Source organism: Genypterus blacodes, unplaced genomic scaffold (assembly GCF_046128005.1).
Source record: "Genypterus blacodes isolate CSIRO-AG114 ecotype Tasmania unplaced genomic scaffold, CSIRO-AGI_Gbla_v1 ptg000333l_1, whole genome shotgun sequence".
Lineage (NCBI taxonomy): Eukaryota > Metazoa > Chordata > Actinopteri > Ophidiiformes > Ophidiidae > Genypterus > Genypterus blacodes.
Genome location: NW_027467118.1, coordinates 29,015 through 54,029, shown reverse-complemented (window position 1 = coordinate 54,029; position 25,015 = coordinate 29,015). Strand labels below are relative to the sequence as shown.

General features: G+C 44.2%; 2 protein-coding genes across 3 annotated transcripts; both read left to right on the top strand.

Moving 5' to 3' along the window:
• The first annotated feature begins 71 nt into the window (after window positions 1-71).
• On the top strand, window positions 72-5,633 carry cnbpb (CCHC-type zinc finger, nucleic acid binding protein b). 2 transcript variants are annotated; one of them, XM_076137739.1, is made up of 8 exons: window positions 89-180; window positions 1,509-1,622; window positions 1,708-1,831; window positions 1,911-1,981; window positions 3,950-4,066; window positions 4,630-4,695; window positions 4,855-5,053; window positions 5,310-5,633. In XM_076137739.1, the coding sequence occupies exons 5-8, from the start codon at window positions 3,964-3,966 to the stop codon at window positions 5,425-5,427; spliced, it is 486 nt and encodes a 161-aa protein (XP_075993854.1). In that variant the 5' UTR covers window positions 89-180; window positions 1,509-1,622; window positions 1,708-1,831; window positions 1,911-1,981; window positions 3,950-3,963; the 3' UTR covers window positions 5,428-5,633. The 2 variants fall into 2 exon arrangements, with proteins under 2 accessions (XP_075993852.1, XP_075993854.1); XM_076137737.1 differs by lacking the exons at window positions 1,509-1,622; window positions 1,708-1,831; window positions 1,911-1,981 and having other exon boundaries at window positions 72-180.
• A 1,013-nt stretch (window positions 5,634-6,646) lies between these two features.
• On the top strand, window positions 6,647-11,018 carry isy1 (ISY1 spliceosome associated protein). Its single transcript, XM_076137736.1, has 11 exons — window positions 6,647-6,773; window positions 7,540-7,562; window positions 8,464-8,515; window positions 8,608-8,673; window positions 9,015-9,057; window positions 9,169-9,281; window positions 9,627-9,744; window positions 9,827-9,949; window positions 10,169-10,281; window positions 10,601-10,687; window positions 10,797-11,018. The coding sequence occupies exons 1-11, from the start codon at window positions 6,771-6,773 to the stop codon at window positions 10,902-10,904; spliced, it is 849 nt and encodes a 282-aa protein (XP_075993851.1). The 5' UTR covers window positions 6,647-6,770; the 3' UTR covers window positions 10,905-11,018.
• The last annotated feature ends 13,997 nt before the right edge of the window (window positions 11,019-25,015 follow it).

Sequence of the window (25,015 nt, the reverse complement as noted above, 5' to 3'; positions counted from 1 at the left end):
CCCCCCCTGCAATATTTACTCCATCACTGTGTGTGTGTGTGTGTGTGTGTGTGTGTGTGTGTGTGTGTGTGTGTGTGTGTGTGTGTGTGTGTGTGTGTGTCCATCTCTGAGCCGTGTGCAGACCTCGTGTGGCGCAGAGGAGGAAAACAGAAAACAAACCTCCACTCTGTCTGTGTTCAGGTGAGCTCTTCTCTTCCCGCGGGGTCAGGGTTAAGGTTCAGGGTTAAAGCCGCTCCTCCCCACAGATGTGAGCGGACAGACGGGCAGTGTTGTCCCGAACTTGCTGTGGAAGACTTATTGCGAAGCTAATATGCAACGGAGCATCTTGCTGCGCTGTACCCGCTAACAGGCCGCTCAGCCCCGCACAGAACCGAGCCGGAGCGCAAATAGCTCGCCGAGATCAAGTGGCGTTTCTCCGGGAGACAAGCGCTCGTGAGGCGGCGGCGGGGAGCTCGTAGCACCGCGGGGGCGGCGCTGCTGCGTGTCCGCGTCCGGCTGCCTGCTAACGGACTGCTAACGGCTCAGTGTGTTAGCACAGGTAGCTTCAGATACAAACGGAACAAACACGGACTGAGATTTGTTTATTCATTCACTTCATTAAATTCATTTAAGCAGAATGTGTTTTCCTGCTGCAATCACAACTGACTGAAGGATGCCGAAACATTTGAATGAAGTCGAAGTGCTGTTGCTCATTTTATTTGGCAAATAAATGCCATAACTATTTGGATTATTACAAATCCAAATAATTATGGCATTTATTTGACAAGTTTGTAACACCTGTAGCGAGATTTATTCTGCAAGTCATTTGACCAGGTCTGGTATGTTATGTATTAATTAAAATGTCATTGTATGCTGAATGTTCTTAACAACATTTAAGTTATATTTATGGAATGGTGACTATGCATACAAAAGTTGTTGCGTAGAATGTATGAAATGTTGGATGTGTTAAAGGTAAAACGTGTAGTTGCGTAACGTCACAGCTGTGATTCGGCCAATCAGGGTTCAGCTCAGTCCCAAACACTGAGCCCGATAAAGGGTTAAGATCAGTGCTGAAGTGCTTTTACGACTATTTCTTTTAGGAGAGAGAGAGTGTGTGTGTGTGTGTGTGTGTGTGTGCGGGCGGGCGGGCGGGCGCACGCGCGCTCGGTTGGATTGTAGACATCTGTTGAGTCTAGAAAATGCAATTATTTCTGAAAAAACGGGACAAATGAATGAAATATAAAATTGTAAAATGCTCCATGGATTTTAATAATTGTCAAACAAATCATTTGGATCAATACAATCAGTGGTCACATGGTGTAGTGGCACTGTGGTACCATCCGTCCTGAAGGTACTGTGATCGTTGTTATGAACCTGAAGATCTTGCCGTAACATTTTGTGCATCTTCACTGCGATGACAGCTGGTGTCGATTCAAGTCTGGGATTGTGACCTGTGACCTGTTTGACTGGGGCTCCTCTTGCTTCCCCATCAGAATGGAACAATGTCTTTTGCCTTGTTTGTTTTCTAGCAATATGTAGGAGGCTGTACCATACCCATAGCTGAAGCATCTGAAAAGTGATGCTATGGTGATGCATCCGAAGTCTGAAGGTTACAAACACCTGGTCACCTGGAAGTCATAGAGGTGCTTAACATCTTTTAGCCAACTTTTCCAACCGTTGGCATGCCTTTGGCCATTTATCTCATCCCAGCCATGTTGTGCTTTACAGAGATCTTTCAGCAGGAGACTGGCAGACAAGCTGACCGGTGTCATGAAGCCAACGGAGTCAAAATGGAGTTGACTACCAATTACATACCTCTTCTGGTCATGGGCTTGTCTTGCTGTCTTCTGCTGTAGGTGAAATTATGTTTCTGTCGTCTGGTGGAGCACCATGGTGTACATCCTTTCATATACTGGTCCTGTGTATTTCAGGGATGGACATTTAAACCTTCTTGCTTTGACTCATCCATTCCGGCCCCTAACTGGTTAGGTGGCACGACTAGGTGATTATGAACTTGCAACACTAAGAGCCAGACAACTGTCGATGTCCACAAATTAATCAACGTAAACACTTTTCCCTTTGATTCTTCTCTTTCTGAAGAGAAAGCCTTTGTCTTCTGGAACTTTTTCCAAGTTCCTCTCCCCTGGCAACGTTTGGACTACATTACATTACATTACATTACGATCATTTGGCAGACGCTTTTATCCAAAGCGACTTACATTACATTACCACCCTTTCGCAGAGGGGGGAGCAATTGAGGGTTCGGTGCCTTGCTCAGGGGCACCTCGGCAGGGACTCGAACCGGCAACCCACCGGTTCCCAAGCGGAAGCTCTACCGACTGAGCTACTGCCTCCTGCCTGAGCTACTACTACCCTCCCCATGATCGCCTCATTCTAACAAGTTGTTTAGATCTTTAATCCCTGTTCCCCCTTGCACCAAACCCCTGCTGGGTTGATCATCAGGCTTTTCGGATGTTCTTACATTGATTTATGGCCTGTTGGATCAGTGTAATTTTGTGTTCTCTGATGAAACAATAAAATTGTAAGTCACCTACTTTTATCGTGTGCATGACAAATGCCCTTTGCCAAGGCGTTCTTTCGCAACACAATGGTTATTAGGTATTTGGACCTTCTCTTTCCTGAGCGGCAACCCAATTCTGAACTATTCGTTCTCGACTGTCTTCTTCAGACATCTCCTCTTTGTAGTCGTAGTTGCACTCTGGAACATCAGCAATATACTGGACCATTAGCTTCTGAGATTCAACCACAGAGGTCCTGTTCACTGAACAGTGATATGGTTTCTTCTCTGTGAGGTGGGGCTCCTTCTTTCTGGGTCTGTTCACGGCCCAGCCTTCATTGCATATGCTGCTCCATTTGGTCCATTGATGATGTGTTCAGCTCCATTGCTCTTAGGCAGTTTGCACTAACAAGCAGGCCATGTCATTTGAAGCACACACACGATGACAGACTAACTTTCCTTTATATTGTTTCATTGGAAAACATGAAAAAAACCTAACAGAGTTACAACAATAATGCCACATTTGTGCCACATTACTAAATTATACATCCTAGACTTAAAGAAGCACGGAGCAAGTAAGCACAGAAAGTCTGGGTTGATCCGGTCCTGCTCTGGTTTGTTTGTTCAGATCTGAACACTGAACACAGCACACACTGATATAGTTTGAGGAGGAATTTGTTGCAGGCTTTGTTTTGTTGTGAAATTGGTGTGTGTAAAGTTGCTAACAAGACACCACACCTGTTCACATGAAGATGTTCAAGGGTTGTTGTATGACCTTCACATTGTGGGAAGCTGCATGTGATTTTGCACATGTTGTCTTCAGGTCATATTGATGTTTGGACCAAACAATGAGCAACAACAGAGCTGGGCTGCATCTTTTGAAGGTCTCACCTCAACTCGTGAAATCTGGCATATCTGTCAGGTTCTTGGAAAAGCTGGGACACAGGAAAGAGTGAGGGTTAGACGGTCAGGGTTAGAGGGTCAAGGTTTAGGGATATGATGCCTCAGTTCAGCCTCAAGAGTTATGGCTAATGGAAAAATAAGAAAATAGATGTGTACATCAAAATGGAATAAACCCTGGACTTTTAAATGGAATGTGAAGGACCTGTCCTTTCTTCTCGTGGCTCATAATCACATGTGAGTGTGATTATGAGTTTGAATGAGAACCCCGGCCACGGCACCACAGATCAATCGCCAGCTGATAAGACTTCAAGTTGATCTAGAGAGATTTGTTCAATGAACGGCACTTCATGCAGGAAGGAGGCGTGGCATTGTGCATATTTAGAGAAAACAAGGCTTGAACAGATGACAAAGTGAGGATGAAGAGCAGAAGAGGAAACAAAAATCTCACACAGAATAAATGATGGAAATAAAATCTATGAATGATTCTGTTACTTCCTGTATGGTATCTGTCTTCTCTCTCACTCGCTCACACTCTGTTCCCCCCTCCAGCGGTTGCTGTGGTGATGAGCAGTAATGAGTGTTACGGCTGCGGTTGCAGTGGTCACTGGGTGAAGAATTGTCCAAAAGCCAGCCGAGGGCGGGGCAAAGGTCGCGGTAGGGCCAAAGGTGACACTGAAAACACACATAGCTGAGGACGTTCTGTAGCCTAAGCTAGGCCACTTCTAGGCTTACTGCTAACCTAGCTAACGGTTTTCTTCAACCTTTAGGCTTTATGCTAAGCTAGGCTAAACATGATGACAGAGTCTGTGTACCTTCCATTCCTTTACTCTGGAACAAAAATTTGTGGAGTACAAATTTGCATAACCACCTTTTCTGATCTTTATTTTATTTCACTTCAACGTTGTTAAAGTAACACTGAATGAAGTTAGAGTATAACCTATAGAACTTCTAGCTGTATTTTGACAAACATTCAATGTTGTGTGCTTGAAAAAGATTTTTCTAAAACAATTTTAGGTTGTGAAATTTGTTTTCCTGATTTTTATTTCAGAATTGAACAGAATGGAAGATACATGGACCCACACTTTCTAATGCCTTCTACCTGACTGAAACAGACGCACAACTTGATCAAGTGATCAATACTCAAAATCAAACCATGCACTTCCTTTTATGACACAAACTCAAGTATTACATCATCTGATCAATGGTTTGAATGTGTGTTTGTCTTTCAGACTCCTTCTGTTATCGCTGTGGAGAACCTGGACATGTGGCTCGAGACTGTAACAGGACTGAGGACGGTGTGGAAACACATACACACACTTTGATTTGCCTAAATTTGAAAGATGTGTGTAAAGATTTCATAAATGTACTCTTAGAGAACATTCAAGTATCTCTGCAGCAAAGTGAGAAGTGAAACCACCAAAACGAGATTTGACTTGCCCCTCTCTTCCTTTTAGCCTGTTATAACTGTGGAAGAGGCGGTCACATCTCTAGAGAGTGCAAAGAGCCAAAGAAAGAGCGTGAGCATGTGTGCTACAACTGTGGGAAAGCGGGACACATGGCGAGAGACTGTAACCACGCCCACGAGCAGAAATGCTACTCCTGTGGCGGCTTCGGACACATCCAGAAATGCTGTGAGAAGGTCAAATGCTACAGGTAAACAGCCTATATGGGTCAAAGTGCCTGTTCAAGCACCAATGACCAACCACTAAACTACTCACTGTTGTGAGCAAACAGTGTTGGATAAAACTTTTCGGCCAGCTACACAACAACATGTTGTTTAGGTGCACAAGCAAATTAAAGTCGAATCAAGAATATTTATTATATGTAATAAATCTTAATATATTTACATATTCATACATACATATATAGTCAACCTAACCTAAGATGTGTGTGTTTGCGTCTCCTGCAGGTGTGGGGAGATCGGTCACGTTGCCGTGCACTGCAGCAAGGCGTCGGAGTTGAACTGCTACAACTGCGGAAAGTCGGGTCACCTTGCCAAGGAGTGCACCATCGAAGCCATGGCCTAGCCCCGCCCACTGACCACGCCCCTCACCCTCTGTCACCATCTTCTTTCTTTGATTCATTCCATCTAATCCTCCTTTCTCATTGGTCTGTAGTTCTGTCAGTCAGTTTGGGTCCAACCAGTCAGAGCAGACAGGAGGAGGAAAGGGGATGCACACTAAATAACAAAGGACTTTGTCTGCGTTTCCAAAACAGATGTAGCGTTTTTAGTTTGTTAGAGACGTCGTGATTTACAAAGCAGAATCCTTTCTGCCCAGCTGATTGTTTAAGATTGTACAGTGCTGTTCTATTAAACTCCCCCCACCCCCTTGGGCTAGGGTTAGGGTTAGGTTATATCAGGAATATTAGGATATTATAAATATTCCTAATATTTCGTCCTCTCATTGGAATTGGAATGGAGTTTCAAATGGATGGAATGGATTCAAATGGAGGAATATTTGTCCAAATATATATATAAAGCAAGTGAAAATATATATATATATATATATATATATATTTTCCCTTGCTGTTTGGCCCAAATGGAAGAAAAAACAACAACTCAGAATCTAATAATTTAATGTTTGGAGATAGGAAAGCATTTTCACAAAATATCCAAAAGTTATTTTTGTACAATATATCACAGAGTTACTGTAAAGATTTGACTGTAAATTTAACCAAACAATAAAATCACAGAAGAGGAGGAGGAAAGAGACGGACCGTCTGTCTGTCTGCTCATATGATGTTACACAGCACACTAGAGACAGACAGGTGCACAAATTAAAGCCTTTTGAATGCTACTAGAAGCTGAACCCTAACCCTGCGCATACACACGCACGTGCGCGCACGCACACACACACAGACTCTGTAAACTGAAGAACCAGGAATTTGACATGTTTTCTTAGTCTGTTTTTCATTCTGAACGAAAGAATAAACAAATGTCAGATCCTGATGTGTGTTACCATCATGGGGATCACAATCAGTTATTTGTAATCAGCTCAATTTTAGATTAAAATTGACAGAGGACAGATTTGTTACTGTCAGAGGCAGGACATTATTAATTGAGTCCCAAGTTCTAATTCCAAAACACGATAGTCATTTAATGTCTCCACCGCTCTGGTATCTATGTAAGGATGTAAAGAATAAGCTGAGGAGAACAGCAGCGCGTCGAGTCTGTGTTGACGTCACGACTTGGTGTTGTTGTGTGCACTTCCCCTCCCGCCCAGTTGGCGGCGGCTGTGCAGCTGCTCTCCCACACGGAAACGGAAAGAGGCTCCGGATCAGAAGAGAAGCGCTGGTTGTTAGCGTCCGGAGCTCCACACTCAAAGTTTACAACTATTTCTTCTTGTGAAGTCGCTCAGCTGCAGCAAACATGGTGAGCAGGAGACACGCTTACATGCATACTGACGAGCCGCTTCGCCCGTGGTTTCACTGCGCAAATCTACCGCGTGAACGCGTCAGAGGGACGATCGCGGCGTTAAATGTTAGCAATGAATCAGAAGTAACGCGGCGCTAACGAGCTAACTGAGCTAAGCTAACCCACAGCAGCGGCACACATTTGATTTACTTCTGTCAATAAGTTTCATACAGAAAACGGAAATGGTCAGCCACCGGGAAACGTTTGGGTACCTGCAATATTCGGTTTATTGGAAGTGTCAGTGTGCGGAACGTGTCTCCTACAACAGCCAGGCGGCGCTAGAGGGCCGTGTTTGGGTTGTCGATGGTTACTGCAGTGATAAATGTGCACTAGCAGTTCTAAACATCGAAACTGTGAATTAATCACCTCATATTTCCTTTACGGACTCAATGGGCTCATTTCTGCTTTTAACAATTATAACCTTATATATTTTCCGTGTCCATTCTGTTGTGGTTGTGCTTTTAAAATGACAAAATGTTATTTTTAGCAAACATCTCCAAGTTGTACTGAGGGCCAAACCTGATCCGTTTGGCCCTCTGGCCCGTGCTCTTAACTTCCCTTTCAGGGATCTTTGCAGAATTGGTGCACAGAATGGAATCATACTTGGTGGTTCTGAACACATTATGTTAATAGTGTTATAAAGAAAATGTGGTAGTGATTGAAAATGTCCACATATGATCTATTTTCAAGTCGGGTTAATAAGCCTTTGTTTTTGTTTCTACAGGCTCGGAATGCTGAGAAGGCAATGTAAGTACTGTGAGTCCCAGAGTTAGGTAGAGGTGTTTCATTCGGATTATTGGTGTAGTTTGAGCAACAGATGTAGATTATGTGACTGTTAAATGATATACACAAGATTTGGTTAAAGGATTTTGGATATAGATGACCTTGTTACTCTTAAGCCCCCAGAAAGCCGTTCAGAAAATATTTGTGGCTTCAGCAGCTTCAGCCGGGCCGATGTGTGACCTCTGTCATGTTGCTTTGTGACGTTAACCCTCACATCTGCCTCCACTCTAACCCTAACCATGGTGTGAACAGCTGGGTCAGGGTTCAGGGTTCATGTGCACACATGAGCTCAGGCTTTCTTTGTTCATCCATCACTGATGGTTTGAAAGTTAGTTGAAGTTAGTTGAACACACTTATTGGAAGTCGCTTTGGATAAAAGCGTCTGCTAAATGACCGAAACGTAATGTAATGTAATGTTATGGACCATGTTGGGATACAATGTCAGTTGTTTTTGTGACGCATCAGCAAACAACAGCAATCAACAAATTCAACCTATTCGTTCCTAAAATAAAGCACTTAATGAAGATGAGTTGGTTAGAAACGCTTTTGAAATTCATTCCAATGGCAGAAAATCTAAAAAGAGACTTTGCATTTCCTTTGCAGCCTTAAGAAACAATTCAGTGGAAAATGAATGTTTTCATACTTCAGTATAGAACCAGTTTGGTATCACAGCAGGTTAAGGTTGCTGCTCAGACCTGAGCTCAGTCTGAATGGAGCCTGGAGCTTGTTTATACTTTTATTTTAGAAAATGGCTTTATTTTGTTGAATCAACAGCAACATCAGTTACACAAATGTTTTGAGTCCTTCTCCCTCTCTGGAAATCTGTCTTGTCTAACCTGTCCTGTCGTCCCCACTCTGTCCTCAGGACCGCCCTGGCCCGGTTCAGGCAGGCCCAGCTGGAGGAAGGCAAAGTCAAGGTCACAGAGTTCTGCTGTTTTACTGTTCTGTCCAATTCCACTCATGATTTTACATCCAACACTAAACTCACACTGATTGTGTCATTTTGCAGGAACGGAGACCTTTTCTGGCATCAGAGTGCAGCGAACTCCCTAAAGCAGAGAAATGGAGGAGACAGGTACAGGCTGAGCAGCAGAGTGGAGCAGCAAGCATGTTTAAGAAGTTTGGCCTATTGCAAATCTGTCGTTCTCTCTTTCTCTGTCTCTGTCTTTCTCTCTCTGGCTCTGTGTCTGTCTCTCTCTCTCTCTCTCTGTCTCTCTCTCTCCCTCTCTCTCTCTCTCTCTCCCTCTCTCTCTCTCCCTCTCTCTCTGGCTCTCTCTCTCTCTCTCTCTCTCTCTCTCTCTCTCTCTCTCTCTCTCTCTCTCTCTCTCTCTCTCTCTCTCTCTCTCTCTCTCTCTCTCTCTCTCTCTCTCTCTCTCTCTCTCTCTCTCTCTCTCTCTCTCTCTCTCTCTCTCTCAGATCATCAGTGAGATCTCAAAGAAAGTGGCCCAAATCCAGAATGGTGAGTACAGGGACCCTGACCACATTGACCCTTGTGTCAACAGCAGCGGGCTGTTGGTTGTTTCATGTTCAAACACCTTGTTTGATCTGATCCTGTGGGTCTTGTGTGCAGCTGGTCTGGGGGAATTCCGGATTCGAGATCTGAATGATGAGATCAATAAGCTCCTGAGAGAGAAAGGTCACTGGGAAGTCAGGATCAAGGAGCTGGGAGGACCTGACTACGCGGTAAACATTCTATATCATCACTATTGTAGTAAATATGTTGGTATAGTAGCAGTAACATCTACCCATGGAGCTCCTCTGTGCGTTAACATGTAGCACATCTGCATTATGTGCTACACACTAAAGCGAAGTGTATAATTATGACTGTAATGGCCGAAAATCTTAGGACATGATGGGATTTGATTCAGGCTCTTGCGTTTGAGTCCATACGGCTGTTCTGGGTTGTTTTGTTAATCTGTAATTGTACTTCCTGTTTCTCCCGAGGTAAAGTGTAATTGATACCTTTGATGTGCCGTCTGTCCCTCTGACGTCTCCCTAACCCAAACAGTTTGTGTTGTTACGTTTCAGCGTGTCGGTCCTAGGATGTTGGATCATGAGGGGAAGGAAGTTCCAGGGAACAGAGGCTATAAGTACTTTGGCGCAGCCAGAGACCTGCCCGGTGTCCGTGAGCTGTTTGAGAAAGAACGTACGTAGTCTTCAAATAAAGTCGTAAATCACAGTACGTTCACGTTACAAAAATCTAACATATGCCCTTGTCTTCCTCACAGCCGCCCCAGCCGTGAGGAAGACAAGGGCAGAGCTGATGAAGGATGTTGATGCAGAGTATTATGGATACAGAGATGAAGACGACGGAGTCCTGATTCCTCTGGAGACTCAGTACGAAAAGCAAGGTGCCCACTTCTTTCCTCGTTTGATCCTCTGTAGGATGTCTACAAGGACATGAAGGTGACTTTGTGTGTGTGTGTGTGTGTGTGTGTGTGTGTGTGTGTGTGTGTGTGTGTGTGTGTGTGTGTGTGTGTGTGTGTGTGTGTGTGTGTGTGTGTGTGTGTGTGTGTGTGTGTGTGTGTGTGTGTGTGTGTGTGTGTGTGTGTGTGTGTGTGTGTGTGTAGCTGTGCTGGAGGCAGTACAGAAATGGAGGACAGAGAAGGATTCACATCTATCTGGAGAGAAACAACAGCATGAGGATGAGGAGGAGAGCATCTACACAGTCAGAGATGAAGAGGTGAACTTTATTTTGAACATGATGTTGCTCGTGTACCACATAGACATCCATCAGTTCTCTATCTGTTCATGTTATGGTCACAGGGTAGGGGCGGGGCCAGGGTCCCTCCTGGTCCCGTCACCACAGGGTGAACACACAGACAGGAACCTGTAATCTCTCTCCATTCTCACCTTTGGGCTGCTTAGTTGACCTTTAAACTAAGATGTGTTCCTTGCTCACTGGTTACTGCCATCTCATAGTAAGAAGGTCCTGGGTTCGGATCAGTCCGACTTTAAAATCAGCATTGTTTGGCAAAAACATTCTGGTGTTTGTGTTGTAGTGTGATGAAGACAGCCAAGAGGACCTGACAGGAGAAGAGGGTGGTGTGACCTTCATCGCTCATGTTCCTGTGCCTTCACAGAAAGAGGTCTCACACACACGAACGTGAACCATTCTTATGTTGACATGTTGATTTTTTGAGACACTCTCTACCTGTCTGTCTCTTAACTGTCTGTCTCTCACCTGTCTGTCTGCAGGTGGAGGAGGCTTTGGTCAGGAGGAAGAAGATGGAGCTTCTTCAACGTTATGCCAGTGAGACTTTGCAGGCTCAGAGTCTGGAAGCCCGGGCCCTGCTGGGAGTGTAGGCACGCGCGTGTGTGTGTGTGTGTGTGTGTTTGTATGTGTATGTGTATGTGTGTACATAATGTGACCCTTTTATACACATGGTATCTTTCCATTAAAAAACAAATTAATTCCTACCAGAGGTCTCTGCTGTCTGTGTCCACCAGAGGGTGTGCCCGTTTCCTCAGGGTTATGACTTCCTGCCCGTTTCCTCAGGGTTATGACTTCCTGCCCGTTTCCTCAGGGTTATGACTTCCTGCCCGTTTCCTCAGGGTTATGACTTCCTGCCCGTTTCCTCAGGGTTATGACTTCCTGCCCGTTTCCTCAGGGTTATGACTTCCTGCCCGTTTCCTCAGGGTTATGACTTCCTGCCTGTTCCTCAGGGTTATGACTTCCTGCACAGATTCTCCACGTTGTTCTCATGGCTTCTTCAGCTGTTTGTCATTGGTTCTGTCTTTATGAGGCTTGACAGGTGTATAAAACCCTTGGATTAAGGACATTTTTTCAAAGTGAGAACATTTAGGCCTTAGAGGTCCTCTGAAAAATGGTAAACCAAGTAAACGTTTCCACACACTACATCCCTCCTTCATACACACACTTTGCTCACTGCTGCCCCCTGGTAGTAGGTGTAAGTGCACAGGTAGGTTGTTGTGGTTAAATGGGTCTTTTTGTCCACACCTTTTCTCCACTCTACACTTATCTGATATTGCTTGGGTTATTAATTTTGTTTAGATGAGATGAAAGTTTATTATCCCGAGGGAAATTACTGTGCAACCGTAAGGTTTTGAGTTTAAAAGAAATGATGGTATGAAGTGAGTTCTTTCTATCTTTGGGAAGTCCTTGGTGGAAAAAAAATGTATCATGTAAAGAAACCTGCATTGGGAGTGTGTGAAGACCACCATCACAGTCTAACCCAGCAGCGTGTGTGTGTGTGAACTGTGTGTTTGTGAACTGTGTCTCTGAGTGATATCATCTAAACCGATGGGATATGTGGACAGCTGCACTGTTACCCAATCAGAGGACACCTGGAGGAGGGGCAAAAGAAACCCCAAAGACCGAGCCAGGACGCGGAGCTTGAGCGACAGGTGAGAGCCATGTGGACTCGCGCTGCATCAGTGATTGAAGGCTTGCTTTCCAGTCGTTTCCAGCTCCACTCTGCGTGTTATTGTCGTCCGATTGTGGTGTGTGTTTTGTTTGTTGTATGTTTGTAGTGTTAGCGTCGGGAGGGCCAGTCAGCTGTAAGCCGGCACCGGGGTTTTGAAAGCCAGACTTTTGCGTGGTGTAGCTGATGACGTGATTGTATTGAATGCGAGTTTGTTGGTGTTTTGTACTTGACACCGGAGTGTCACAGCTCGTCTGCTCCATCCGTCATGTTACTGCACACATGTGAGTGATTGAGTGTGTAGTGATGTGTTTATCTTGTCCCGTGCAGCGTGCATTGTCGGGGCGGCAGTAGCTCCGTTCATGCGACTTGTAACCCGTAAGGTCGCCGGTTCGTGTCCCCCCATGGACCTGGTAGTTGCCTTCGGGTTTCGCTATGTAAGTGCTCCCCCCGTCTATGTTGACGGGGTGGTTTTGTAAAATATTCTATAAGTGCATAACTGGAATAGGAGCACTTAGAGGAGGAATTAGAGCAGCCACAGATTGTTGTGGTCATATTTGTAAAAATGTAATTCTTAGTTTCTTATTGAATAATGTCCAATGATAACCTCCACGTCTGTGTACATTGTACTCCTCAGATTTAGTTGATGTGATGTTCGTTGGTGGTTTGTGTCTCCGCCCCCTCATGTGTTGTTAGACGAGAGAAGATGCCCACATCCATTTCCATTTTGAGTTGCTTTGTTTTGCTGTTATAAAAATGCAATTTGCATCTCCCTGTCAATATGTTGTGTTTATATTTCCATATTCCTGGGATGTTGTCCGTGTTTGAGAGTGGTAAGGTCTATGTGACATTAAGTGTAGATAGACTAGTTTGTGTGTTTGTTTGACCGTGGGGTAGAATGTTGAGTCGTCATGAATGCTGTCATGTGCGGTTTGTGTAATACTCCTTTGCTGAAGTGCTTTTGCTTTGGATGTAAGTGTAAGGGGTTAATAAATGAATATATAATGAAGTGATGTAAATTGTTAATTAATGTAGGTCAGTTGCGTTGAGTGTGTCCTTCATCATGGTCATCAGGTGTGTTGAGTTGTTTGTAAATCGGGTCCTTAATGAATGTGATTGTTAGTGTTGTTTTGATTGTTTTGCATATGTTGTAAATATATATATATATATATATATATATATATATATATATATCCTATTGTTTGTATTGTAGGTAAAGTCCCCTGTAAATGTTACTTGTGTGATGTTTGACATGTGTTGTAACTTGGTTCGTATGTTGTTTCTCCCCTGTGGGCAGTTTTGCATTGTATTGATGTCCATTTAAATATGGCATTTATTTGGTTTACACTGTGCCTGTGAATGAAGTAGTCATTTCCATGGGCATGCAGGAGCTTAATAGTGATTGTTTGTAATGTAATATTTTGTCAGTTGTGATGTATTGTGTGTTTTGAGTGTTGTCTTAGTTGTCATGCTATTTTGTAATGTTTTGTGAAGTACCCTTTTATGTCCACAGGGGCTCAGTATTTGTTTCCTTATGGGTTCCTTCTTGAAAATGGATGAAGTCCAATAGTTTTGTATGTGAATGTTTGAATGTACTTTTGGATAAAGATAGTAAACAGAAAGAATTGTAATGCATGTAATTTAGTGAAATACTTGCTGTATTGTAAATGTGCTACATGAGCATGTAGAATGTGTAGTGGTGCAGGCTGCTTAAATTTGTTTATATGCCCTCTGTTTGTATGCCCATCCTTTGTATGAGTTGATGCGTTACGGGTAAACCCTGTGCAGGTTCCATAAGTGGTCAAGCTCACAGTGATACATTGACATGATATCAATCTTCACAAAAGACAAACAAACAATGTTACTACTCATTTGAGTATTTTATTGAAACTGTACCTTTCATAGTTGCCATTTGTGTCCGGCCACATTTTTCTTCCAGTCAGTCTTAGTGTTTTGTGACGTTGGTGAGATGATTGTTGTAAAAAACAATCATGTCAGTAATTCTAACAGCTTTTCCACTCCACATTCAAGCAATACCTTAATGGATAAATCATTTTTTGTAGCCTTCACAAATGTTTGTGTTTATTTGTTGAGCTTGTATTGAAATGATATATGAAAGTAACTGTTAGGGCAGCCAAAGAGTATGAGTTCTCCCCAAGCCCCACCCTAAGCTTACATTTAAGTTGAGTGATGTTGTAAAAAGTCCAGCTGGCCATGATATTGTGTTGCATAACCCCTCCATTCCAGAGCTGCGGTAACACGGGGAGGTAAAACCCCCTCCCCGCGGTTCCCCCCCGAGACTGTTGGGGGGGATGGAACCGGCCATCCTCAGGCACTGCAGGGGTACCCCTGGCTTGGCCTTTGGACAGCCTCATCCCACCCTCCTCAACACAACGTGCCATCAGGGAAGAGCAGTTTGACCTTCTCAATTTGAGGCTATAAGCTTGGGCTGAAGTCCCATCTGTGTGGTTGTGAGGCAGCAGATGAAGTCAACCAGCTTAAATGCAGTTAGCTGAAAGAGTAAAGCTGACCTCTTCCAACCAGAAGGTTGCAGGTTCAAACCTTCTCTCAGGCTTAGGTAGGGTAAAATAAGTCCTTTGCTTTTACCAGACACCCCTTCACTTGTGCTCAACTCCGTTCAGAGCGTGTCATTCAGGTACCCGATAACTTTCTGGATCATCGTCAGCAGACCACTACCAGAAGTTTGTACATTGGTGAATGGCACGAGGAGAGGATGCACCTGGATGAGGATGTCCTGAGGCGTCAACTGACATCTGTATTTCCCCTCCGTGGTACCTGATGACCTGCTCAACCCGGCTCCCGATTTCCCCCCCAAGTTAGGGTTAGGTAAAGGGACAAGGGTTGGGTTTAGGGCTGCACCTAAAGATTATTTTTTTGCCGATTAAACTACAGATTATTTTTTCGATAAGTCGACTAATATACAGTAAGTAAATACTCAATATACAGTAAGTAATAATTTTCCCAAAATAAATATAACAAAACAAATTTATGCACTACATTATTCCACAACAAAAAAGAAAGTGCTTGTTAAAATAAATAAAGTGCTTAATTAATTAATTAAGTCTTCAAGTACAACCTGCATTTAGGAATCCAACAAAAACAAACTTAAAATTCAAGTAATAATAAATAATGGAATAATTGTGCAGTAAAAATAATGCAACACAGACTTACAGGAATAACTAAAACTTGTAACTGATTACACCCAAGCACAATCTGGGAGACTGTAAGAACATTGTTAGGCATTGCAGTGGAGGAATGTGAGCATGTCTACATGCTCTGAGGTCAGATTTGCTCTTTTTTTTGTCATGATGTTCCCAGCAGCTGAAAAGAGGCATTCAGATGGAGTTGATGTTGCAGGAACAGACAGGTAGGATTTGGCCAAAATGGCCAGGGTGGGAAATCTGACTGCATTTTCCTTCCACCATTGGAGTGGGCTCTTATCCCTTGCAATTCATGGTTCACCAAAATACAACATTACCTCATTTCTCACCATTTCACTGGCCACACCATCTAGTTCCTGTCTGTCTTCCCCATTGCTGTGCTCCTCTGAGTCTGAGCCCAGCAATGCGTCCAGCACAGACTTTTGCCGCGTCTTTGAATTTTGTGGCTGGCCTCTAGTGGGTGAGTCATTTTGCTCCAACACTGCCTTTTCCCCCTCCTTTGTTTTGGCTTGAAGTGCAAGAGTCTGAACTTTGACTTGCACTTTAAGGATAACAGCTGATGACAGGAACTTTAGCTGCCGAACCTGGGGTCAATGGCTGCAGCAAAGACACACACATTTTATCCAACTTCTCTGAATTTGACCTCACCCTCCCATCTTAAAGCTATCTCCTGTTCTGCAGCTGTTTGGAAAGCGTTGACAGCAGCACACTCAAAAGAACTTTTCTGTGTGGTCTTCTGGAAGCCTTTTACCAGTGGAGGTAGAGCAGAGACAGTAACATAAGCATCTCCACTCAGGAAGACAGTGGTTTGCTCAAAGGGCTTGAGAACTTGCTCCAATTCCTCCAGTAGGGTCCACTGGTTACTTTTCAGATCCAGGTAGTGCTTTCCTCGCTGTGTGATCTCTGGGTCTGAACGGGTTGCGGTCACTGGCCACCGCTGCTCTAGGAGGCGACTCACCATATAGTAAGAACTGTTCCATCTTACAGATACATCCTGGATCAATTTATGCTCAGCCGTGCCCAATTGCTTTTGTTTGTCTTTTACATGACTTACGGACTTACGGTTCCATCTTGCCGCTGTCTTCACACAGCGCACCGGGATGCTTTCTTTTCAAATGTTCCATCGTCGCAGTTGTACTGCCGTGAAACGCCATTTCGGTTTTACAGAGCTTACAGAGCACTTTATTATTTAGTAACTATGTGAAGTATTCCCATACCTTCGACGACCGTGGGCAAGTTTTTTTCGCAGTAGCTTGTTCTGCCGTTGCGCCCATGCTTCCACCTGGCGCAGCCATCTTACCTCATTCTGAGGCGTTGGCGCACGTTTTTTTAAATCGACGTATTTACGTAGTCGGCTAATCGATTTACGTCGACGCGTCACCCCACCCTTAGTTGGGTTGCGGTAGAGACATAGTCTCATGGCAACCCGTTGCACACTCCATCAATGCCGCAGGCCCAAACCCGCACTCACTTCTCATTGAGGCCTGTAGGCCATTATGTTGATAATCTGTAAATCCAGATACTCTCCTGTCTCCTCCTTTGTGGGGCGGTCCAATGGGGATTCTGCTGTAGAACCGTTACATACACTGAATCCCATCTGTGCAGTTTGAGGTGTTGCACTAATGGGGTCCTGGTCTCCATCAGGCTCCGGACATTGTATTTGTGTCTCCAGAGTCTGGTGAAAAGAGGATTGCCCGTTCTGCCAATATATTGAGAGCCACATAGATTACAGGTAAGTAAATATACACAATTTTTGGATTTTAGACTGCCATATGGGCATGTCTTGTACACCTCTTGTGTGTGTTTATTTGTAATCCAATTCAACCGTTTGTATATTTGCTCCTTTTTGTTTGTTTTATTCTCTATGGGTTTAATTGCGGCTCTAATAAATAAATCTTGTAAATTTGGATTTTTCCTAAAAGCTGCAATGACCCTATGCGACTGCAAAGTTTGTTCCTTCTTCACGAAATCTTGGAAGTTAATTTTGACCACTCTGATCAACGCCCTGGAGGGTGTGGAGAATGTAGTAATAAAGGGCAAAAGGTCGAGATCAGATGGAGGTCTGCTTTTTAAGAAAGTCTTATAAGATCCCCTCAGGAAGGTTCTGGTGTATGCTCTGTCTCTGAGTGCCCTGAAAAGAATTTTAGTAGCCTCCTACACTTTTCTGTGTGCAAATTCGGTGGAAGATTTCACTAGTCCAGCGTATGTAGTGGCTAGAGGCAGTGGCTCAGTGGGTAGTGCTTCCGCTTGGGAACCGGAGGGTTGCCGGTTCGAGCCCCTGCCGAGGTGCCCCTGAGCAAGGCACCGAACCCTCAATTGCTCCCCCCTCTGCGTAGGGTGGTAATGTAATGTAAGTCGCTTTGGATAAAAGCGTCTGCCAAATGCTCGTAATGTAATGTATGTTTAGGGTGGAAGCTGGTTTTATGTAACAGAGCGTGTGTGTCTGTCTCCTTAAAGAACACTTTTATATCTAATGTGTTAGTTATGGCGAAATGTGTACCTTTATAGGTAGTAGTGTCCAAAAAGTCTATTCTGTCCGAATTGATGATGGATTTGAGTTTAATTGGGGCATTGTGGTTGTTCTAAGTGGTCATAAATTCATTAAAATCCTCCTCTGGATAAGTCCAGATCCCCCAAATGTCATCCAGATATCTATCATAGCAGGTGGGCCTCTTTTGGCAACTGGCCAATGCAGAGGCTTCCCATTCAGCCATAAAAAGATTGGCATAAGCTGGTGCAATTTTTTTACCCATAGCAGTTCCCTTAATTTGTAAGAAGAACTCTCCACTAAATTCAAAGTCATTCCTGGTTAAATTGATTTCTAAGAGTTGGAGCAGTTCTTTATCAGGCCTATGTTTGTCTGGGTTCTTGCTAAATAGTTTTTTTATGGCTTGTAAGCCTTCCTTAATATTAATATTAGTGTACAGACTATCTACATCAATAGTGAACAAAATTGCCTGCTGGGGAACTGTTATGGATTTAACTTTTTGGACAAAATCATATGTATCTTTTACATAGGAGGGGTGTCTTATGGACAGAGGATTAAGAAAATGGTCCAAATATTCAGCTGTGTAGTACGTTTCACTGCCACAATCTGAAACGATTGGTCTGCCTGGAGGTATTCGGTGAGGTAAGCTCCATTTAGCCGGGTCTTTGTGGATCTTTGGTAACAAATAGAACCGTCTCGGTCTCGGTTCTGAGTCGCCGATGAGATAAGCTCTTTGCTTGGCATTGATAAATTTCTTTTCATAAAGTTTTTGGATAACTTTGATCATCAGAGGGATGGTCTCTATGTAGATGGGATTTTTTAATTTTAGATACAATTTCTTATCATTCAGTTGTCTATAGCCCTCACACAAATATTGCTGTCTATAAAGAATAACAACCACACTGCCTTTATCTGCAGGTTTGAGAACTATCTGTTTGTTATTCTGGATCTCCAATAAGGCCTCTCTTTCTCCCTCTGTAATGTTAGGGGATTCAGAGCGTGAGACAAAATGTCTGCTGAAGGCCTTGGTGTTAGGGTGACCATTTCCAAAACACCAAAAAGGAGGACATTATGCGGCATATCAATAAATTACTATGGTGTACATAGGACTCTGGTATACTCTCATTTACAATACAATTTTGTGTGGTTTGAAGATGTTTGTGTAGCTGAATAGGAAAAATATTAATGAAAAGTCAAAAAGTGTTTGTTCACAGTATTTGTATTTATTCAATACATTGTGGTGTTCAAAAACTGACCACTGAGATGAATCTTTTGTGCCACAAAGCATAACATGTGTGGACTCAAATGTAAAAAAACAAATAACAGGTAACATATAATAATAATAAAATGCTTTTTTTAAAAGCATAAATAACCTTTTATGTAAACAACAAAGGAGATTGTAAAGAAAACATCATTTACATTCAACTGCTCAAAAAGTATAGCATTTCTAAAGTGCTTCAATATTTTGGGGACTTGTCTTCAGTGTCATCATCTGTATATGTGTGTGTGTGTGTGTGTGTGTGTGTGTGTCAGTATTCCTGTCTCTTCACATGTAGCAGCTCAGGAGACAACAGCACCTCTGTCATCATGGCTTCCAAGCCCCCACTGCCCCTTGGCCTGTTTATATCCTGCAGGGACTACAAATAAAAACATAGCAACAATACTGTTATCAACCTTCAAAAATCTGTATTGTTTTCAACCCAATAAATATAAATATTTCATGTAGCCCATCAGTGAAATCATAAGACTAGTGTACTCACCAAAATAGTTAACTGTCTATCTGCAATACTTCCATTCTTTCCTGGCTGCATCCAAGAGTTTTTTGTTTCCAATGAACTTCTTGTACACCTCTGTGCAGGGATAAGTGAAATTGACCCACACTTGCAGCTCAGCCTTGACACTGTCCACATACAGACGATTCCTCTCGTTTCTCCATGCAGTTGTCATCATTGAAAAGACGTTCTGTGTGTGCATTGCTGCATGGGATGGAGAAAATGTAGGCGCTGACCTTCCTGAGATTCACAAGTAGTACATCTGCTTTGGAAAACAGTTTCAAATATCGTTCCTCACTGTGGCAACCTTCCATTTTTGGTGAACTGAAGGAACCTTCCACCATGGCATATTCCTCATACAGTCCATCCATATCAATGTCCAGATTGCATGCCTGGACAGCAGCACTGTAGTCTTCAAATGGCACAGAAGTTGTGAGGCCAAGGTTGGCCACTTTGCTATGAAAGCTGTGTCAGAGAAGTCGTATCTTTCACCGATGTATTTCTTTACTCTTTCATAAAAAAGCAGAAAATCTTCTTTTTGACTGGTAAGGGGGCAGCTGCTTCAGTTTGCTTTTAACAGTAAACCCAAAGAATCTGTCCTTCATCCTTCTTTCTAGCTTTTGTTTTAGTTCAGTCATTACCTTAAACACTGATGTAATGCTGAAGGATTTTGCCTCAAGTGCTTGGATCATGTCGGAGAACACCTTAAGAACATGGCTGAGAAACAGAAAATATGTCTCTGACACCTCATTTCTTTCCTCTCCAAAACATCTCCACACAATTCTGGCACAGTCCCCCTCACCCTCACTCTGGAAGTAGCTGGTCAGGGCCTTCCAATATTTCAGGGTTCTGTCAATGGATGGCAGCAGGGACAACCACCTGGTGACAACATGCCACAGCAGGTTGCATTCCTCCTCCTCCTCCTCCACAAACTCACAGAATTCCTTCAATTGCACTATTCTGCTTGCTGATATGCTGAAATGGCTGTAAACCTTCAGCACAGCATTTTCCACATCAAACTCAAGGCTGTTTGCTGCACATCTGGTTGCGTTATGCAGAATGTGGGCCAAACTGTTTGCAGGGAGCACATCTTTTTGGCTCAGTTTCAACTTCTGATACACACTGTTATGTTTGCCATAATTGACACTGGCATTGTCTGCTGCATATGCAGACATGTTCTTCACTTCTAAGCCAGACATCTCAAGTTTTGCCAGCAGCTCGTTTGTTATGGCCTGTGATGTTTCATTGCTGTCACTACAGAAATCCAACAGGACATGTTGAATGCCTTCATCAAATCCATCCATCTATACAGTCCGACTGATGATGTCCAGAATCACTATGTATAGATTGAGGATGTTAGCATCAATACAAAAAAGGGAAATGTTATTGTGATCTAGCACACCAATCAGAGGCATAGACATACCTGCTGTAGCAGCTGGATGATCTTCATCTTCAGATGACTCCCCTGAGCTTTCTTCCATAACTTCAGATTGGTCTTCACGATGGCAAACAAAGGCAAATTGTATCAAATGAAATATGCGTGAATTGAAATTATACAGGTGCACAGTCAACTTTGCCCTTACAATTAATAATTTCTTACCATTGGGGCTGATCGAGATTTGGTACAGACTTTTCCCCTTGAATTCTGCCAGTCTGCCCTCAACAGGCCATCAACACCTTACTGATCTTAGCTAACAGCAAAGTCCCTTCGGGAAGGCGATAGAACTTCCTGTGTACCCTTATGTCATGTCCCAGAAAGTCTGCCAAAAGATCTGGTTCAGTGTCATTTAGATTCAGTACTCTTGACAGTGTGGCCACTTGTCTTCTGAGTTTTGTCGATGACAGAGCTTCAGGTTTTTCGGCCCCACAGTTTTTAGCCAAGTCACCGATGCAGTCAGACCTCCTAAGCCTTGTTTCAAAACCTGGTCTTGCAAATAAGTAAATGTTTTACCTATTCCACACGAGCTTCTCTCCTCCACAAGTAGCTCCAGAGATTGCACCATTGTTGGTGTAAGGATGATAGGCACCTTCCTGCCACGCTTCCCTCGAATTTCCACACGTTCGAAAATGCTGGCAGAGCTATTTCTCCAATGCCGTCAGCGCTTCACCAATATCTTCATTGAATGGGGAGTTGTCCCTGGTGATAAATGCATCCAAACGCATCTTTGAGACCTCACCTTCCCGCCTTCTGTTAGGGGCAATGATGAGACATACATCTCATCATCACCCTTCGCCGTCTGATAAGGTTGAGATGTTTGGGTTAGGGGAGAGCAGCGCATTCCAATCTGTTGCTCAGAGTCCAGCCAATTCATAGTCAGCCAATTCTTACAATTTTATTTAATTTGATTGTCCTCAGGTTTTCATCATCCTTTGCAAAGCAGCCAATTCCACCACGATGTTCTCCATTGTACGTTTCAGTTCAAGCATTCGCGCTGTCTGATTCCCCACTGCTTTACCAACCTCGTTGATCATGACAGGCAGATGTGGGTTTCCAATCTTGTCGGCAGCCGTCATATAGGTCAGGGCAATGCCTAAAACGACCAGCAAGGTCCCCGCTATCATAAATCCGAATATAAACAGGTCCCCGGTGTCTTCAACTGAGAGAGGCGCCATGCACGCCATGCGCCAGGTCTTCCAGCTGTCGAGCACGTATCCTGCTGGGTGGGTTCCATGTAGGCACGCAGGTTCCTCCGACCCTGATTTCCTTGGCGAGAAAATGGTGTCAATAGCACTGAGGGACCAGCTGATCAAATCCATGGTTAATTCCAAGTTCGAAGAATCCACAGCTAGCAGAGCGGGAGCCAGATATGTAGGAGTAGAGATAGGAACAGACAGAGGGTGAGAGGAGAGGAGGAGAAATGCGACCGCTCTTGCCAGAGTCCAACGCCCACCCGCCAGAGTCCAACGCCCATAATGTGAGGAAGGCTCCATTTAGATGGTTCTTTATGTATTTTTGGCAATAAATAAAATCTCCGCGCTCTGGGCTCAGCACTGCCAACCAAATAATTTCTCTGTTTAGCATTAATGAATTTCTTTTCATAGAGTGTCTGAGTAATTTTAATAACGAGAGGGATTGTTTCCGTATAAATCGGTTTTGCCAGTTTTTTGTAATAGTTACCATCATTCAGTTGTCTATGACCTTCCCACAGATATTGTTCTCTATCTTGAATAACAACTACACTCCCTTTATCTGCTGGTTTGAGAATGATATGTCTATTGCCCTGAAGTTCCTTTAATGCTTTCGCCTCTTCTTTACTCACATTGGGAGTTTCAACATATGGTTTAAAGTGCCTATTAAAGGCCTTGAGGTTAGTGTCTATTCATTTCACAACCTCTGGCGGCAAGGAGCCCATAGGGGGACTCCAGCTTGATTTCGCTGTAAAAGGAACAGGGACCGAGGCTCTATCATTTTCAAAGTAGGAGATCAATTTGATTCGCCTATGATATTCCTGCATATCCCATTTACTCTGCATTTTTTGTTGTTTCAGATCTCTATTTAGGACAGGAATAAATGTGAGCCCACGGTTCAGCAGATTAAATTGTTGAGTGGAAAGTCTAAATTCTTTGGTTAAATTCAAGACATTTTTTGTCCCCTCCTGTACGGGGGCTAATTAGTTTAAATGATCACACCAATTTTGGAGCATTTCCGTTGCTGTATCACCTGTCCAATGGATGTGATCCTTTCCCTCAACTTCAAATTTGTCACTAGACAGTGCCGGCAAGTGTTTCACATTACTTGTAATGTGTTTGTTAAAGAGCACTAGCTGCTCTTGCTCTTTGGCCGGGAGTAAGGACGAGAAGTTGATTACAGGGATCCAAATTTCTGCCTCTGGAAACTTACCCTTTGTGGCTCTAATAGCCGTCTGCATTTGTTTGATGGAGGTCACGCCGGCCACCTGTGTGCGATGGTTAATGCCAAACGCCAGAATAACTTTGGTAACTTTAACCTGGACTACCGCCTTTGAGATGATGGCCTCTGCGTGTCTAAACGTGGCCCCCGGGTAGCTGTCAATTTGAAGATTGTCATTCTGGAATGACTGGATCCTGCTGAGGTTGCAGTCTCCTATCAGTAGCCACTGCCTACTCACCGTTAAGCACCAGTCAACCAGTTTCCTGGTTGAGTTGATGTGCCTAGTAGGTTGCCTGGTCTTATCGGGCTCCGACGTCATGGCAACGAGATCTGAAACCGACGTCTGGCTGCCGCGTACCAGGTCCCGGGAGGGAGTCTCACTTGTGCCCACAGCAACAGGAGTCAACTGTTAACAAGACTGGGTCGCAGTTCTATGTCTAGTGAGTCTCACCTGTGGACCTTCTTTAATAGGAGTGGACACCAAACTCAGAGGTGGAGAGGCTTTGATGGGAGTGATGGAGGGTGTAGATATGGGAGTAATAATCTCCTCCTCATATGAAAGCAGGTCTGCTGTTCCTGTCACCTCCTCCTGTTCATCCTCAAGTGACATAAGGTCACCTTGCTGTGTCTCCGTGTCCAGTTGTGTCTCTACTACACAATCTTCAGACTCCTGTGGCAATGTGGAGGGACGGTGGAGTCTGCGTGCTTTAACTCTATCTCTCCTCGGTTTGGGTAAGAGAGTAGGGATGGTGGGAGGGGGGACCGGGCCCTTGAGTCATGCTCATCATCCTCACTGTCTGTGTCAGATGTAGTAACATCTGTTTCGCCACAGGATGGCAGCGGTGATCCGGGTTGGGATTCACCTGATGAGTGACTGTAATAAACCTGGGCAGTGGTTGGTGCCGTGTTTATACTCACCCCTGATGTTGATGGAAGAGAGGGAGGGATCACCTGTGCCACATCAGGGTCCTGAGTCACTCCAAGTTGGAAGTGGAGTGTTCCCTCTACTTCATCCAGAGTTTGGGGGAGCAGTCTTCTCCCAAAGCTGCATCTGGCCCACTTGATGGCCACCAGCGAAGGAGCCTGCCAATCATCAGAGCATATACTGTTCAATTTGGCCAGTTCTAATTTAAGGCGGTGCCGCACAATAATAGGGCCGACTCCAGTATGCCTCCTCAGGCCATCGTTCCTCCCTCCGCATTGCCATTAATGGCTGCGGCCCAGCGCCATCGCTCGAAGCCGCGTCATGCACTCTGTCCCCCGACCTCGACTCATAATGTCGGAATCCCCAGCGTCCTCTCCCGGGACTGCGTGGACGAGTCCGGCCAGGGCGAGACCGGCCTTCACGGAACGGAGGCAAGAGTGCGTGTCCCACCTCGTCACACCGCCGATTGCCTGGAAGTTCCGGAGCGATCACAAAGCCAGCATCGCCTCGGTAACGCCCGGCCAACACGTCAGCATACGAGCGGCGTCTGTTCGGCCACGATAAGTGCCATCCAGTGCCCCTCTCGTGTGGATGTTGTTCTTGCGGAGCGAATCGCTCGGGATTCCTCCGTCTTTTGCGAGAGACAATAGTCCATTCGCCATCGTGCGCATCCATTTCCGGTACGTCAGACAAGTATCTCACACAACTTTACAAAACGGTGTTTTTTGACTTTTAAATAAAATACTTAGCTTGTGCTGGAGTCCCAGGTGTTTGGTTTTAGCGTTAGGGTTAGGGTTAGAGTTCGGCTAGGGTTA